Genomic DNA, 18,119 nt, shown 5'->3' on the forward strand with positions numbered 1-18,119 from the left:
TGGGACAGAGATTAAAGAGAAAATATGGGGGAGAGTGAATAATCAAAATCAGGACAATTCCGGGAGGCATTCTCCTCCTTTGCTCACCCAATGGTTCTTCTCCAGTGCGTATAGTATCTGTGGATTTCACTGACTTTCCCCCTCCTCGCCAGGTCAACCTTCTACAAGACAGCTCTCCCAATGACTTACAGGAAAAGAATGGTTCTTGTTGACACATCTTCACTTCCGTTTGTACTGTAAAGGACAAATTTGTTGACTGGTATTTTCTGACATTGGTTTATGAAAAACTATAGCTATTCTGGCATTTAGAATCCATCACCTTTCGACAGGTATAATAGGCTGCAGCTTTTGATCTGTCTGTTTTATTTTAGGTGGTCAAATTATATTATTCTTATCATCACTCCCCTTGCTCTGGAGTTTTCAAAGATCTCAGAGCTTATGTCGATAAGCGTCCTGTATACAGACCCTCTTCACTATTCATCACAATACATTTCTGGAAGCAACATTACTAAGCTGGTTGTTGTCAAATGTCACTTGTTTTCCCCATAGTCACGGTTACACCAGGCCTTGCAGGTCTGACCCAAGACCAGCATCAATTACATCACAGTTATGAAAGGCAACAGATCGTAAGAGCAAATTTACCACACTCATGCCAAACTTCTACAATAACATTAAAACTAGAAAATGATGATGCAAGTTCCATTACAAATTGGAACAGGAGCCCAGGGGAGCAAGGTGGCTTTCCCAAGTCACATAAATAGTAAGAGAACCAGGATTAGAACCCAATTATCTAGGCAGAGTCCTTTCACCACACTGCCTTCCTGAGAAAGTGCTTTAAATGTTCATTTAAGGGGCCCCAGGGGACGGTGAGTGTGCTGGCAGACAGCACGAAGGTAAGAGCTCTCCTTCATTAAGCACTTACCAAGTGCCAGACGTTGTGCTGAGCCTTTTATATCAATTATCTCATTAAAACCCAAAATGGCCATGTAAGAGACCCTTCGTATGCCCAATATACAGATGAGGAAACTGCAGTTTTGAGAAGCTGAGGAACTTGCCCAAGATCATCTATGAAGTGGCAACACCAGATGTAGAACTTTCCCCAAACTCCTAGCCTTCCGTTATCCAATGAAAAGAAGGACCTTGAATGGTTAAGTGACTAGCTCAAGGTTCCATAAGGGTTAAAAACCCATCTCCTAATACCATGCTAAGTCCTCTTTTCCCATGATCCATCATGAATATATAGTTTTTCAAACAATCAATAGCTTTGTTTCCTCCTTAGACTTTAGAAAGGTTTTGAGTCATCAAAAAGATACCCAGGGATGTTAAACTTGATTTGTTCTTTTTCTCCAAATATTTTTTCCAGTAATAATTTCATAGCTCTTCCATTAGCCATTCTTTCAATATTTGTCATTGTTAATACTGAAATATTTGAAAGGGCCAGGGAACCACTTTAGTTATGAGGATTCAGGAGAAAAGGAATTGCTTGAATCAGTGCCTATTGTTCATCTTCTTGTCTTTGCTCTTCTCTGACCCCTGCAACATTAGGGGTGACCTTGAACAAGGATAAGAAGTTAAAATAGAGAAATCTAAGGAGTGTGGAAAGAATAAAGAGAAAATTCTATTTTATTCCCTTGCCTTAGAAAAAGGTGTTTGAGTTGCTTTTAAAATATATATATATATATATATATATATATATATATATATATGCTCATAACATAAGTTCCTGCATTCTTTCTGCTGTGTATGTGGGACCCATGTGAGAGGAGGTGAAGACCTGAACATTGAAGTAAAAATGTTTATGAGACGAGACTGGATATGCAGAAGTGTTCATAAATTGTAGTTTCCTCTAAGCACAGTGATCTGAGAATTATTAGCAAATGCTGTACCTTGTCAAAATATCCCTATTTTGTGGTTTAGCCTAGGAAATTAAAAGAGGTGAGATATTAACACATGACAGCAGTAGCATTATGTGCTTGCTGTCACCAGGCATTTGTTAAATATATTATCTAATCCTCACCACAACTTTTAAGTTAGGGACAGTGTTTAATTCCCATTATAGAGATGAGGAATACTGAGAATAAACAATGTTGAATCACTTATCCATGGTAACACATCCATCAGGCCTAGAAACTGGGTTTTAACTGGGTATTACTCTAAGAATGGGGACCCCCGCCTCGTATGGGGTGTTCTTTCTACTGTTTGACGCTGATCATCACACACTAATGGCGGATAATGCTTTTATGATCAAAGATTTTAGATTGAAAATGTTTAATATCAATGACAGGACTTTCATGAATAGAGAAACTCAGTCTATATATATTTAGTTATCAGTGGCAGGTCAGGATATACATATTCAGAAAAGGAAGGGTGTTTGATATTTTTAAAAAATCTTAATCTCATCAAAATCAAGTTTATTACCAACATTGTATGGAGTGCCATGCAGATCATATAATACTTAAATGCATAATATGTGATTATCTGGATGCCTATTTAAATAGAAGCTGAAACCTAACTTTGTTTAGGGTTGTGAATCATAGACTAAGAGAAGGTAACCAACATTTATCATAAACCACTATTACTTGTCAGATGCTTTATATACATTATTTCACTTAAAACTCAGAACTCTGTGATGTGTCATCCATTTTCCAGAGGAGAGCAAATCTTAAAGAATAATTTACTTAAGATTCAAGCAGTAGGAAGTGGCTGGACAGTTTTAGAACTCAAGTTTCCCTGCCTCCAAATCCTGTTCTCTTGTGTCTCTACCACATTTGAATTAGATTGAAGCTTATGGTTAACATACGATTGGGATGAACCTCTTTATATGGTTCCCTTCAAAACTTCTAACTACCTAATTCAGTTAGTGATTTTAAAAGTTTTAACCATTTAAGAAGAAAGTTCTAGTAGAAGCAAACCTTTTTAAAGTCCAGGTGCAATATGAGAAATGCTGTGAAAATGTTGTTGGTTAATGAGATCAACAAGGAAATTCAATTCCAGTCCAGTAAGAAGAGCTAGAAAGCTGATGGGCAGGGGTACCATCTCGCCCTCCCAGGGTGGTAAACTGGCAAGGAACTTCTGGCTGACAAGAGTCTACCAAGATGAGTCCTCTCATCCAGGACTTTTTTTTTTTTTAATTTTTTAAGCAATAATAATTTAAAAATAGAGATACTATTGTTTCCCACTATCTCCACAGAACCTTACCTTCCTATCTATCTCAGGTTAATTGAACATCACTAGTAGAGAATGAATGTTTTGGGCAGCCTGGAGGAGGCAACTGTGAAAGGAGTGACTAGAAGGTGAATGTGAAGTAAAGTCCTAAGTAAAACCATGGAGCTAAATTAGAAAGTGAGCCAAGGAATTTAATAACGATTCAGATGCACAAACAGAAAGAGCCAGGGATTCCATTTTGAAGCCAAACATAGGAAGGAGGGAAGGAGGGCGGGAGGAAGAGAAAGAAGGAAGAAGGAATTAAGTGTTGGCAAGAATGGGGAATAAGGAGTTATTGTTTAACGGTTACAGGTTTCAGTTTTGAGTGATGAAAAGTTCTAAAATTGGATAGTGGTGGAACAAACGTGTGCGTTTACTTAATGCCACATTCATGAACTGTACACTTAAAAATGGTTAAAATGGCAAATTTTATGTTATGCCTGTATTACCACATTTTTTTTAATTGGGCAAAGGATCTGAATAGATGTTTCTCCAAAGAAGAAGGGATTAGGGTTGAAAAGATAGATATCTAATTGTACTTAGGTTGTTTGTTTTGTTACATCAGTAGTATAAAATTATTCTTTTCACATTAAAAATTCTGTATTGTAGCTTTGTTTTCCTACAAGAGTTCTATTTTCATAAAGCAGGTACCTGAGTGCAGCATGTCAGTGAGAGGCTGGGTCTGTTCTGAGGTGCCAGGCCATACAAATGCCCACTGTCTACTCAGTGGCAACATATCTTCTTTTCTTTTCTCAACAAATGTCTATTAAGAGTTGACTATGTGTCATGTAAAACTCAAAACTCTGGGACTATAGTATTGAACAAAACAGGCCTATTCTCCTGGGTCTTCCAGAGTCAGGAGGACAGGAAATAGACCAACATGCAAATAATTACAGTCATAGTAATTCTCATATAATAAAGATCACCTCAAAAAGTAGAGATGCTGAAAGAATGGGCCTCACCACTGAGCTTTGAGGAAGGATAGTTAGTATAAATAAAAAAAATGTGGGAGCTTTCTTTCTTTATATATTTTCTTCCTTTGGTTTCCATTTTGTCATCTATTGTACCAGGACATTTTGGCACTTCCTGGGGAGTTACTAGGGAGGACAGATGGTAACCTGGTTTCATTACCCATCATACTGTAGAGGTGCCAATGTGGTACCAGCAAAGGGAGCAACGAGCATTCAGAAGGGTCACAGAAGGGGGGCGAGGGACCCAGACAAGCCTCCTGAAATTCCACTCCAAGACTCCTTTTGATTTTTCCTTTGCACCATGATTTTATACACAATTGAGCGGTTTCATTAATCATTGCCCCCCTCCAACACACACATACAACTATGCAAAGAACTAAAAACAAAATTAAACTAATTTTGTTGGAAATTTTGTTAGATGGCAATGTCATCCCATCAATTCAAGAAATGTGCAAGGTGATCAAAAGACATACTTCACATCCTGTACATAACATTGATCTTACCATTCCTTTTACTGAATCTTAGCATTTGGTTACTTTTCTGCCATAGTGTCTTAAAAGCCAATTCTTAGCAGGCTGAATTATACATTCTGCTCCACTGCTAAAATGAATACTAAGACCAAAATGTGCCCAGGATTCTAAATCTAACATAATGGTAGCGGATACAAAAGCAGGGCATTGAGCTGGACTGGGGACTTTATGTTGAATCCAACAGGATCTTCTTTCTGTGATTTTTCTTGGCCTGAATCTTCGATTTATTACTGGGAACAAAACCCCATATTGAAAAGAGCAGGTATAAATGAATGCTTTGGAAATTTCTTTTTAGTTGCTGCATAAACTGTTTCATAAAGGATAAAAAAAGTTTCTTAGATTCTACCTTCATGTCCCGAGGTCATCTTGAATGAAATAGCCTCAGATATGGGCAGCCTATTTAATCCCAGATAGCTTCACTGCCTGTAGATCATTTCACTGTAAATATTCTAAATATCGTATTTTTAGAAAAATATTTTATATTTTCTATAATGTTTTAGAATATTTTATTAAATCGTGTGGGCCCAAATACTATGTATGGTTTCTTGATATAGTAGAGAAATTTAGCCCTCGTTAATATTCAGGATGTCCCTCATTTTAAAATCGTTTGTTCAAAATTCCCTTTGTCACTTGGTTTGGAACTCAAATAATTTTCCTGTAGAGACAGTGACAGCCTTGATGGTTAGGTCTCTAGACTGGTCAACAATAGCTCATTTAAGTCATGACATTGCTCAAGGATAATACTGGGCTAATAGCATAGAACTGGCCAAAAACTATATTCACAGATGTGTCGGTATCTTTGAGAGTCAAGAAGGATGCCAGCAGCTCATGCCTACCTCCAACCACCAGATAGCTGTGTGACAAGAAAGCCCTTCACTTTCTCCACCTGCTGGAGGTATAGGAACCATTATCCACGGTGAATTCCGGGATTGGAATGTTCCTTGGGGAAGGCGTATGGATTAGTAATGTGATGTACAGTGTAAAGCCAAAAATGTCAGGCCATGAGGAAGAAGGCGAAAGCTGGGACCTATTCCTGGGTGACCAGCAAACGCATTCACGACACCCTCTGGGATGCTAATGGCTTGATCTGCCTACTTCTTTTTTCCTGGTTGTCATGTGGCCCTTCCAGTCTAGGGTTTTGTTTTGTTTTGACCTCTGGCCCCTGCAGCGCAAACGTGGTCTCATAGCTCCTCTCTTCCTGAACAATCACACAATACTCCTGAATGTGTTTTTGTTTTAAACACTTCTATAGTAGCATCAGGAAAAAGCACGAGCACTAAAAAGTCTCCTCTCATATGCTTTTATCTTCTTCCTCATTTGTAGCCTATAGGAGAAAAAGTCACCCTTGGACAACGTACACATGTTTAGATGATTTGAGGACTAGATTCCTATCTCACATTGAAAGCAACAGAAATGGTCCTCAGATTTCCCTCAGGGCAGTTGGGATTGAGAGGGCCTGGTCTGGGGTAGAGAAAAGGGTCATAATCAAAGCCTCACTACAATACTCACAAGAGTCTAGATTTTTCTACATGTGACATGGACTCATGTGAGGAGTGGGATCTTATTCAAATCAAGAATTTCCATATGTATATTTTATCCAGGTAATATACATGATCAAATGCTGGTCAGTCATCTTCAGTAAGGCCAGTGTCATTGCCTTTCATGCAAAAATTCAATTATTAATATTTTAAATGATACTTGTTCATGTATTAGAAAGTATACCTGAAAAATCTTTTTGTTCAAATAGCACAGAATGGAAAATGAGACAGAAATGGGTCATCAGCAAAATGATATCTCATTGAAAATAGAGGAATTAGCGCTATGAATGTAAGCTTTCTATTAATGGCAGAGGGCAAAACAAGAATCCTGACGAAATACTCTTAAAGGTCTGCTAAATATTGCAGACATTCCAACCAACCTTACGGTGCTAGTCTCAAGAGTGAAACTGATGTTCATATTTGAGAATTTTTCTCCCACAACCCCAATTTAGGCGTTTTCCGTATAAATAAAAATCCCTTTTGAAAACAAGTCAAATATGGCATAAGACACTTCCCTCGCTCAAAACAGTAGCCCCCAAATAACAAATATTATTTTTCAAAGTTTCTTTTTATATACCACTAATTATCTTCAAACTTTTTACACAATTAAAGTTTACAAATAGTCTTAAAATAGGCCAAAGTACTTGAAACTGTTAGTTCATTAACACATACCATATCATTAGAATTGCTCTAATAACTATGCTCATCAAAAGACCAAAGACATTTGCTTTTGGCTTCAGTAGTCCATACTATGTTTAAATACAGAATTATTTTGCAGCCCAAAATGTGCAAATGTCCCTCTGCTTTTATACAGTTTGCTTCAACCAAAAGACTTCACAAGTTTCGCCTCTCAGACAAAATCAGGCGATTTCAGACAGCAATGGCTGCCATGGAGAAGATGTGTGGAGTGCTAGGGAAAAGACGGGGAGAATATTAAACAGTGAAGAGACAGAAGGAAGGAGGAATGCCAGTGGGAAGTAGTGAAGAGGAACATGTATGACAGAAGAAGAAAACTGTGACTAAAGAAAGGGACATTGGGATGGGGAGCAACAGGCAAGCCTCTGCAGTTTGGCCATATTTTTAGGAATTCCATTCAGTTGTCTATTTTTAAATGAATAATTAGTTTTGTTTAAAGAGACAGTGAAACATCCTTTAATCACTTCCTGAGGACCTTTGAACCATGGAAAAAGATTTCTAAGAAATCAACCAAGTCCAGAAGTTTTCTTCAGGTGGCATGTTTGTTTATCTGCCATGTTTCCATCCTCTGTATTTCCGCCCCCCAGCCTAGAATAATTTTCCTCTTATCTATCATAACAGGGGAATGAGAGGAAATGTTTATTTTTCTTGGATGTTCCTGAATCCTTAGCTGCCCTGATAGGGGGCAGATATACATAATGTTGTTCATGGGGCTCTTTTCCTCCCTCCGTTGCTACCTCTCACTTGTGAGTGGCCCCAGGGGCTTCTGTTGATGCCAACATTGTAGCATTGTATCCTCAGTAAATCCTTTTTTATTCAGCCCTCTGTGCAACCAACAGTTAATAAGTGCCTCCTGTATATCCAGCCCTATCCTGGACACTAAGGATATAAAGATGCATGGGATGTTGCCCCATGCTTAGAACACTCAGTGTTGCTGTGGACCCAGTGAAAGCAGCGGCTCTGCTTGGAAATGTCTACTTGAGCAGCCAGGCTAGTGGTATCCAGGTCCATTGCAATTCCTTCAGATTTCAGCAAGGCCACACAAATATTTTATAAGGTGTATTTTGTTTACCTCTTCAAACTCAACGTGACAGAGACATTATTGGATGGCTTTTCACTGGAAGATTTAACTAAAACATCCATTATTCCTCTTTTCTAATTGTTTTGTGGTTTGGATCCATAGGAACAGTTTGTCTTTTCACTGAAGTCTTTTTCCTATCAATCAAGCCAAGCAGTAAGAGTTCTTACCGAAGTTAATATTGAGCTAACATTTTAAAAGATAACTCATCTGATATCCCACATCTTTGCAACCAATATATTTATATAAGAAGTGTGAACATTTCTACAAGTCATGTAGAAGCTCCCAATTTCCAAAATTATTCATATGTTCAGTTCCTGGATATCAACCCCAAGGGAGAAAACTCAGAAAGTACTAATACTTGGTACCTCTGAAGCATTGAGAAAATTCTGTGTTGATTTGTCTTCTTTTGTACCCTGTTGCATGAGAGCTACTTAGTTCAGCTGTTGAGTATTTGATGCTGATGCACTCAAGTTCGATGTTTTAGCCTCTACAGACTATTTTGCTTTCAACCAAATGCATTTCTCACTCTGGTCAGCTCTTTTTCAAGTGCCCACAAAGCCTAAGGGCATACGGATGGCTCAGCCTAAATCCATCATCATCTTGGAAGAGAAAAAGCAACATGTATATTTCAATCAGGCAAGAGAGGAACCACATTTTCTTCTTGGGTGGAGGACGCCTGTTGGGCAAGTACCTATTCCTCTGGGCAAGAGCCAAATATCTGAAAGTTACAGGATTCACTTCCCATCAGACCTACTCTCCTGATCCCGCCCAGCAGTGGTGACTGGTGCCTCCCTCTATGTTGCCTATAGCCTTGGCTGCTGCCTTGCTCAGGAAGCTAGTAATCCAGGCTTAGTGGATATCTCTTCCAAGAAAGGCTCAGATAGCACACAAACCAGCAGCTCCTAGTTGCATTCAACCCAGAGACATATTTGACCCACACAGGGTTGTTTTGTATAATGTAATTATAGAAATTTCCAGCTCCTTTTGGAAAATGGAAAAGTCAAGCAATGTAGAGCCCAGATTTCTGCAGGTAGCAACTGGCTGGAGCTGAGTAGCTGCTGTTCCATTCCGTCTGGGCACAGGCCTTTCCATCTGCCATACTCCCTACCTGACCCTCTCACTTACATGCCTTTCCTGCCTGGTCCCAGTAGGCTTGCTGTTAAGGCAGTACCTAAACTAGTTAGTACTCTTTTCAATAAGCTCGACTGCCATTGAACTATGTATGGGTCAATGGTCGGTACTTCACTGAGGCTGCAGGATTATTAAATAGCTGCTCATAACACGTTTGATAGTGGAGCAACCCATCTGATGTTCTTTGGGGCTGGTGATGCTTTATCTTCAAAAAGTAAATATGAGACTAATTGTGTATTGGGTTTATGGGGGAGTAATTTAAGGATGTGGATTATGCAGAATCATTAGATTCTTAAATCCAACCACCTGGAGGAGATGCTCATTGATAAGTAGAATTTATTGCAGCGAGTGGATATTGTTGCATCAGATACTTTTGTTTCAACTAGAGGGTCCACTAAAGATTTATGAATGCACTCATGATTTGAATCAAGTGTGCCTTTGTCTTAAAAATAGAATTGCTGATTTTGTGGGCATCAGCTATTCTCATTTTTGTGTGTTCTCCTTTTAGTGGAAAAGGAATTGAAAATAATGCTTTCTGTTCAAGATTTTGATTTACCACATTAGATTGGCTAGCCCTATCTAATACTGTACCTTCCTTCTTTGTCATGGTTCTGTTATACAAAATAATACTTATTTGAGGGACTAGTCTACAGGGAGATAGACAGAAATACATCTTATTCAATATATTTTATTTCTTCCCTGCCCTGTAGTTTGCCAGGTTTCCTCAGAAGCGGAAGCAGTGGACCTGTGATTGGGTAGGGGCTTCGGCTGCTGTAAGCAGACACATTTCCAGCAACCATATGGAAGAGCCTGGGGTAGGAGGTGGCTGGGCACCCAGGCAAGGATATCCTGAGGGGTGGCCTAGCAGCCCTCCAAGTCCCTCATCCATTTGCCCCAATCTGGCCCCTCCAGATAGTCACTGCCACCTCCCACCCAGTGCTCCAGGCCCCATCCCATTGCCTAGCTTTACTCTGATTCCCCAGTTCCCCGGGGAGTTCTGAGCACCTCCTTCCACTGGCATCAAAAGAGGTACAGACATGCTATTTGGAATCACTGTTTCCCCTGGGCCCATCACAGACTGTCACTACACCCGGGAGGGGACTCCCATGCCAGTGAGCAGAGTGAGCTAACATTTCTAAGCCCAGTCTGGCTTGCACAAGTACCTGCTACATCATGCAAGCCAGTTAAAACCTTGTGCTGTCTTTTCCATGTCTACAAAACATGACTGGCAGTACTGACCTAGCACATAAGGCTCTCGTAAAAATGTCTCAGCACCTCCTGGAAAAGCAATCTATTAAAATTAAAGCAAAGACAATAATGATGCTTCACAGAGGAGACTTTAGTGGACGCAGTGTGGTGGCTATTTCTCTGAGTTACACATAGTGTGGCAGACCCCAGAAGAGTTTTCGGTTGCCCTGTCCAAGAAAACATGGGCTGCAGTGCCTGGAGGTTGAGGAAGGAACGTGATCTATCATCTTCAGCTTTGAGGAGTGTAGGGCAGAAAGGAAACCACTTACTGCTGAACTGTCAAGGTCACTTTGATGAACTATGGTTTAATGAACCATGTTTTAAAAAGCACAAGCTCAGGATTAGGGCTTGTCAACATCAGACTCATAGGCCATGTTCCTGGGCCATGTATAAACGTATTCTGTTAGCAATGCATGTTTTCTACCTATACTGAAATATCCAGGTCCCTTCTGAAGCTTTGGATCCTCCTGGTCATTAAAATTGCAATGGAGATTGAAGAAGTTTTTCTCTGTAAAGAACCTATTTTATATTTCCATAGAGAATTGCTACGGAAGAAAATCTCTCAGGAGAGGCAACAGGGAGATAGACAAAATGTACCTATTCGTCTTATTTTAAATGATGTTTCTTTGGTGTGAATTAAAAATCTAATCTGACTAAAGAAAAGCCATATTAAAAACTAAACAGAAGATCCCTCTTTCCCTCAAAAGAGCTTCTCCAACACCCTTTGCCCTCAACACACACACACACACTTAGCTGCCCTCTTCCTTCCAGAGGTTTCCTCCCAGCTGGGAACTGTCCTACCCTCCCCGTGGGCCTTGGTGCCTGTAACACGATATGTCTTCTAACATCAGAAGCAGCAACCGAATGGGCAGTCATTAAATCAGAGGCACCCCGCCGGTAACTGCTCCTCTGGATTCCTGTTTTGTCTGTGTTTCCAGAATGCATTTTACGCCAGAGTACACTTAATTCAGACTGTACTAGCAAGCTATATTTTTCAGAAAGAAAATTAATAATCAAATGGTAATTTCATGAAAAATGTTATCCCCCAAAAAATGAAACACTCAAAGCTTTCCTACCTTCTAAGATCAAAGCTCTTGAATCTCTTGAAGTTCACAGCTGCTGGAATCACAATTCATTTTTTTAATACCACATATATAGTCCACAAGATAGCCAAAGACCTGGCCTAGAGTATGGCCAGACTTCTCTGGCCTGGATACCAGGCAGCAGGAACAGCTGAGAGTTCAACAGTAACACAGGTCATTTTTATGTACGTCCTTATCCATATGATGGACCGGTAGGCGAGGGCAGAGGGGAAAGGCAGTCTGGGTGAGCAGTTAATGCTTTTAGTTAACTTCAAGGCTGATTTACAGTTCAGTTAAACTTGTGTGGCCATACATTTCTTTGTCAGATACAAGTCTAAAGCATTGTTGTAACTAATATCTAGTGTATAAATTTGCTTATTCCTGGGCTTTCTGTAGAATACTTTTCTTTCCAGGTGGTGAGGAATTTTATTCCATATGAAATTTTAGTTTCAGTTAATTAGCAATTATGTGAATATATTATAAAATATATAATTATATGTCAATTTAAAGAACTACAAGATTTTTTTCCCATAAATATTTTAGAGAAACTCTTGCTAAAATAAAAGGAAAGAATTGAAAAGAAAAAAGAAAACAGGACATGATTTGATGTCCTGGGGCACATTCTTGTTTAGAAACGTTACAGGCAGCATTGAAGCGAAGGGATGAAATAGAAAAATTCCTATTTAATAATAAAATATCTGAATCTAATAATAAAGTTATAACATCACCATCTGAAGAATTTGAATGTCAGCTATTTGCAATGACTATTCAAAAATACTGTGATAATATTTACATATAAAATTGTATCTCATTATTTGTATTGGTCTATCAGTATAGGAGACAAGGAATTCTATTTTTCCCTATTAATTTTAAATTCCAGGAATTTTTTTTTAAAAAAAGAATAATCATCTCTGAAGTTCTGGGTTTCCATTTAATATAAATAACTTCTATTTTTATCAATTCCATACACATCTGTATGTTCCAATAAAATAAAGGATACTGATATATATTTCATGGGGGAAACTATTTAAGCGTATATACTAAAACTGTTTTATATAAACTGCAAGAACAGTCACTTAAAGGGAAAATAGACACATGTATGAATTCTAACATAAAGAGATGAGAAATTACACATGTGAAAACGAGGCTTTCGTTGAGAATTGGATCCCCGTGTGTAGGAATATTAGCTGACCTTGACCATAAAGAATTTTTACTGATTATTTCCTAAAAAAAGACTCTTGGCTGTTTAATAAATAAACATCTTGTTTATTCATTGCACAAAGTTTGGTGGAAGCATTGCACAAAGAATAGTTTTGCTAGACTGTGTTAAAAGCTTGGCTTTCAAGCTTGACATTTAGTGCACTGGATCACACAGGCCACGCTCCCTGTCCTTTGGAAATGAACCTAGAGATCAAGCTCCAAGGACCACGGTTCGCATTTGATAGTTTAGCTTTATCTGTGCTTTTAATTTGATTAAGAATGTTTGAACTGAACTGCTTTATTAGAATGTTATCCCCTTTTCTCTTTAATATGGGACATTTAAACATGCTCTGAATTTGAAACTGGTTGTTTTTGTATCTTAGGAACAAAATTACTTTTGATGGGAACATATCTTTGAATTATAAATGCAAGTTAATAAATAAGTAATACTTAATTTATTATGCCTTTGAAAATATTTATATTTACAAATAACTTCTCACATACAAATAAGTTATTTCATTAGACTTCCTTGATTACCTTAGCAAACATTATTTGAAGGATAATGTGAACACATAATAAAGAGATGTGAAGCAAAAACTAACAAAGGAGATTAGGTTCTAAACACACTGCATGGCCAGGTACAATGCTGTCACAGTTTTACAGAAAATACTGTGCACTTGAGTCATGATTCTTCACAGTGGCCACATAGCACAAAGACAGAAGTATAAAACTTTTCAACATGAAGGGTGGAAATTGTGCAAACTTATAATTGCATCAAAATTATGAAAAGTGGAAGAAATTTCCTATTTTCAAATATCTGTTTTCAAAGAGTAGAACTTAAGCTCGTTCTTGTCCCTCCCAGAAGGCTGTCTAAATCCCACTTATCTTTTCTTTAACAGATAATTCTGAAATAATCAGCAGAAACGGAATGGAATGCCAAGAATCCGCATTGAGAATAACTAAACATTGTTACTGTACATACTATCCTGTTTCCTCCTCAATAGAATTGCCACAAACTGCATGCTAAATAAAGGTGTAGTTCTTCTGGACAGACCACAACTCTAAGAAGCTAGTGCTGCTATATCATATATGAGTATTAAATATGGTATGCTTAGTATATTCCAACCTAAGATAGTTAACTACCTGAGACCAGCTGTGATGTTTAAAAGACATAAAGGATAAAGTTTACTTTTAAAGGGTTTCTACACATAGTTTCTGTCCTAGGAATATTGTCTTATCTCCATAACTATAGCTGATGCAGAAAGTCCCACCAATTTTACTCATTTCGACTCCGAATATCTCAAAGTTAGCAATAAACAATTAGCATTAGTTTCAAAACCTATTCCAAGGGCAGGTTCAATTCGAACTCTAATCACTGTCATTTCATTTACCCACTGGATCACAAGGTATGTTTCACTTCTTGAGAACATGAATGCTGCAGCAAAGATGAGAAGTGAAGTAAAACTGATACCTGTCCTGCAGGTCTAAAATTTGAATGGAAATTCAAGCACAAGTACTGGGGACACATCAAAGTGTGGTATTTGGTTTGCCTGGAGATGCCGCATTGAATCATGTGATTCTAGAATAACATTAACTAGATTGAAAAAGAAACTTTGCACGGTATGAGCTTCATACCCCACCAAACAAAGTCTTGAAGGTATTATTTTACAAGTATATTTTTAAAGTTGTTTTATAAGAGAGACTTTGTAGAAGTGCCTAGATTTTGCCAGACTTCATCCAGCTTGACGAGAGTGAGAGGCCCACGCCAACAGTCTAATCTAAAGGATTAGTCTTTCCAACTCACCATCCGTTTGCCTGTTGCAGAATAACTCTTCTAAACTAAAAACATAGTCAAACAAAGAAGCTGTAGGTGAGGAGATCTGTATAATATTCTAATTTAAGTAAGTCTGCGTTTAGTCACTGAAAATTTGTGACTTTAATCTAAATTACTATGTAAACAAAAAGTAGATAGTTTCACTTTTTAAAAATCCATTACTGTTTTGCATTTCAAAAGTTGGATTAAAGGGTTGTAACTGACTACAGCATGGAAAATATAGTTCTTTTCATTCTTTCACCTTAAAGCATATTTTATGTCTCAAAAGTATAAAAAACTTTAATACAAGTACATACATATTATATATACACATACATATATATACTATATATGGATGAAACATATTTTAATGTTGTTTACTTTTTTAAATACTTGGTTGATCTTCAAGGTAATAGCGATACAATTAAATTTTGTTCAGAAAGTTTGTTTTAAAGTTTATTTTAAGCACTATCGTACCAAATATTTCATATTTCACATTTTATATGTTGCACATAGCCTATACAGTACCTACATAGTTTTTAAATTATTGTTTAAAAAACAAAACAGCTGTTATAAATGAATATTATGTGTAATTGTTTAAAACATCCATTTTCTTTGTGAACATACTAGTGATTGAAGTATTTTGACTTTTGAGATTGAATGTAAAATATTTTAAATTTTGGCATCACCGCCTGTTCTGAAAACTATATGCACCAAGCATATCATTTTTGTTTGAGAAAAAAGAAATCCGCCATTTTAATTAATGTTGGTCAAAGTCTAATGCCCATTTATCTTATATCATAGATTTGATAACCCTATCAAAAGAAATCACATTCTAAGTGTAATCTTACATAGTGCTTGTATCGTTGCATTTGTTTTATTTTGTGTAAAAGTATTGTATCTAACTTGTATTACTTTAGTAGTTTCATCTTTTATGTATTATTGATATTTGTAATTTTCTCAACTATAACAATGTAGTTATGCTACAACTTGCCTAAAACATTCAAACTTATTTTCTTTTTTCTTTTTTCTTTATTAATTCACTTACACTCATTAAAAACATAGTATACATTACTAAAAGGTAAATTATGGGAATCACTGAAATATTTTTGTAGACTAATTGTTGTAACATTGTCTTTTTTTCTTTTGTTTCATGATTTTGATGTTAAAAATTATTAGCACACAACTATTTTCAGCCCTTTAATAATGGAGCATCAAAAACATCACCTGGATCCCCAAGCAAATATAGAGGACTGTATTTTTACTATGATATCCATTTTCCAGAATTGTGATTATAATATGCAAAGAGTCATAAATATGCCATTTACGATAAGGAGGAGGCAAGGCAAATGCATAGATGTACAAATATATGTACAACAGATTTTGCTTTTTATTTATTTATAATGTAATTTTATAGAATAATTCTGGGATTTGAGAGGATCTAAAACTATTTTTCTGTATAAATATTATTTGCCAAAAGTTTGTTTATATTCAGAAGTCTGACTATGATGAATAAATCTTAAATGCTTTGTTTAATTACAAAAACAAAAACACCAATATACAAGACATGAAGATAGCAATTCAACAAATACTATAGTTAAGAGACGAACTCGCCACTTGTATGGGAACTACATTTCACTCTTGGTTTTCAGTATATAATAGCACTTCACGGATATATTCATTCAATCGTACACCACTGGTAACATTTCTACTAAATCTTTCTGTAACACTTAAAGAATTCCCTCATTCATTACCTTCCAGTGTAAACAGGAGTCTAATTTGTATCAATTCTATGTTTTGGTTGTAATATTCAGTTCACTCACCCAATGTACAACCAATGAAATAAAAGAAGCATTTAAAAGGATTTCTAGTCTTCCTCCTTTGTGTGTCCAGACAGATTGATAATTAGCCAAACACACGGTTTTTACATTCACAAAGATAACATTGGTAACTTCAAAGAAGAGGAAGCTCTGGTCTTTAAATGGGAGATTGACAGTTTTTGCTTTTGATGTTGGCTTTTTAACAGTAAGAAAAACAATTTAAAAGGATCATTTCAGAAGTTTTTTTAGTATTCTTTGAAATTAGAAGTAAAAATAAATTCTACTACTCAGCCCTCTTCTTTAGGATTTTGCCTGAATACGAAGAGATGTGAACATCAATAACCAAATGGGGAACAAAATAGAAGTTTAGTTAATGGGCAAGAAAGTGCCCATTGATCCATAAGACAGGCTTCTGGGAAGAGCCTGATTGGACACACGTCTTAGACCTGAGGCTGCAGAAAGAGCCAGAATGATGAGTCCTGTTCTATCCAGACATTCTGGATCGAGGAGAGAAAAAGAGCTGAGCATCATACCTGAGGGCAGATGTTCAACAAAGAGTCTCCCTAGAGGTGTTGTACACCTTCTCAGACTTCTTCCTCAGACCTTTGGGGCCCATGGTATTTCTCAAGGAAGGTGGTATTAGCTTTTGGATGGGGACGTTCCTTGTCATGCAAGAGATGGCAGAAATTGCCTCCTCTGTGGGCCAAGGCAGGAATGGAGAAGAGAAGGCTTCTCCATGACAGGTTTAAAGCTTCAGCCCTTCTGAGTGGTTATGATATACCTTATGAGGGTAGAAAACACAAATGCTCAATAGATTGGGCATATACAAATCAAGGAATAAAGGCACTTGTATTTTTAAACTATGTCATCAGGATTTCCAAGGTTAAAAATACTTTCACGCTTGTGGATATTTGAAAAACTGTCTATATGTTTCGACAAGCAATTTTTTTACTGTAATACAGAAGAAAATGTTGCTATCCTATCAGTTACTCCTTATAAGCTGTTAATAGTAAGTTCAAAGTGCCAACTTTAGAGAATAAGTTGTTACGTGAAAAATCTAAGAGAAACTGTACTTAAAATTTTTCACACCTGGTCTTATGGTGTGTAATTTTCATCAGTAGATTGACTTTTTGTGGTACGACATCAAAATCAAAAATGAAACTTAAACCTGAAAAGATAAAACTAGTTTATCTCTTTGGCCTAGAAAATAAATATAAAATATCAATTATTCTATAATTATCTTCCAATAGAAAAGTATTATTTCAATTTGGGGAGGCTAAAACTAAAAGTAATATTTCAAACCCCAAAATATACTTTATTACCAACCAAAGTTCTTTTGTAACACTTTAAAGACTTGAGAAGCATCCAGGCAAACCAAAATACAGTTTAACATTCTGATATTTCGGGGTGGGGGAAAATATTAGCTACCTCAAGAATGATTTCTCCCCCGCAAATACCTTACCATCCTGAAAATATTAGGCTAGCATTGCTGTAGGACTAGTCTAGCTCCACAGCAAAGATTGAGTCATGATGAATAAGTATGATATATAAAAAATGAAACGTAACAATGACTTCTCTACATGCTCTTAGTGGGGGTGGTGGATGATAGGAATGGAGATGGGGTGAAACTGAAAATGATCACCAGCGATCCACTGATGCACCACGCTCTATGCCAAACAGGCTACGAGGTTTCTTAGAAGCCTGTGCCGTGCGTTGGAGAGAATTACTCATAACTGACAAGTACCATTCAAACTGTTACAGAGGTTCTTACTTGAGGTATAGAAGAGATTCTGCTGCGGGAAGTA

The 18,119-nt window shown here is 37.1% G+C and overlaps 1 protein-coding gene across 10 annotated transcripts in view; it reads left to right on the top strand.

The window, feature by feature from the left end:
* MBNL2 (muscleblind like splicing regulator 2) overlaps nt 1-16,358 on the top strand; it is a 151,744-nt gene extending 135,386 nt beyond the window's left edge. For all 10 annotated transcript variants that reach the window (XM_033103812.1, XM_033103815.1, XM_033103807.1 and 7 more), the window contains one exon: nt 13,581-16,358. In XM_033103812.1, the coding sequence (XP_032959703.1) occupies nt 13,581-13,708 (128 nt within the window). In that variant the 3' untranslated portion in view covers nt 13,709-16,358. The remainder of the gene's footprint in view (nt 1-13,580) is intronic.
* Nucleotides 16,359-18,119: the final 1,761 nt, after the last annotated feature.

Source organism: Rhinolophus ferrumequinum, chromosome 4 (genome assembly GCF_004115265.2).
Source record: "Rhinolophus ferrumequinum isolate MPI-CBG mRhiFer1 chromosome 4, mRhiFer1_v1.p, whole genome shotgun sequence".
Classification (NCBI taxonomy): Eukaryota; Metazoa; Chordata; class Mammalia; order Chiroptera; family Rhinolophidae; genus Rhinolophus; species Rhinolophus ferrumequinum.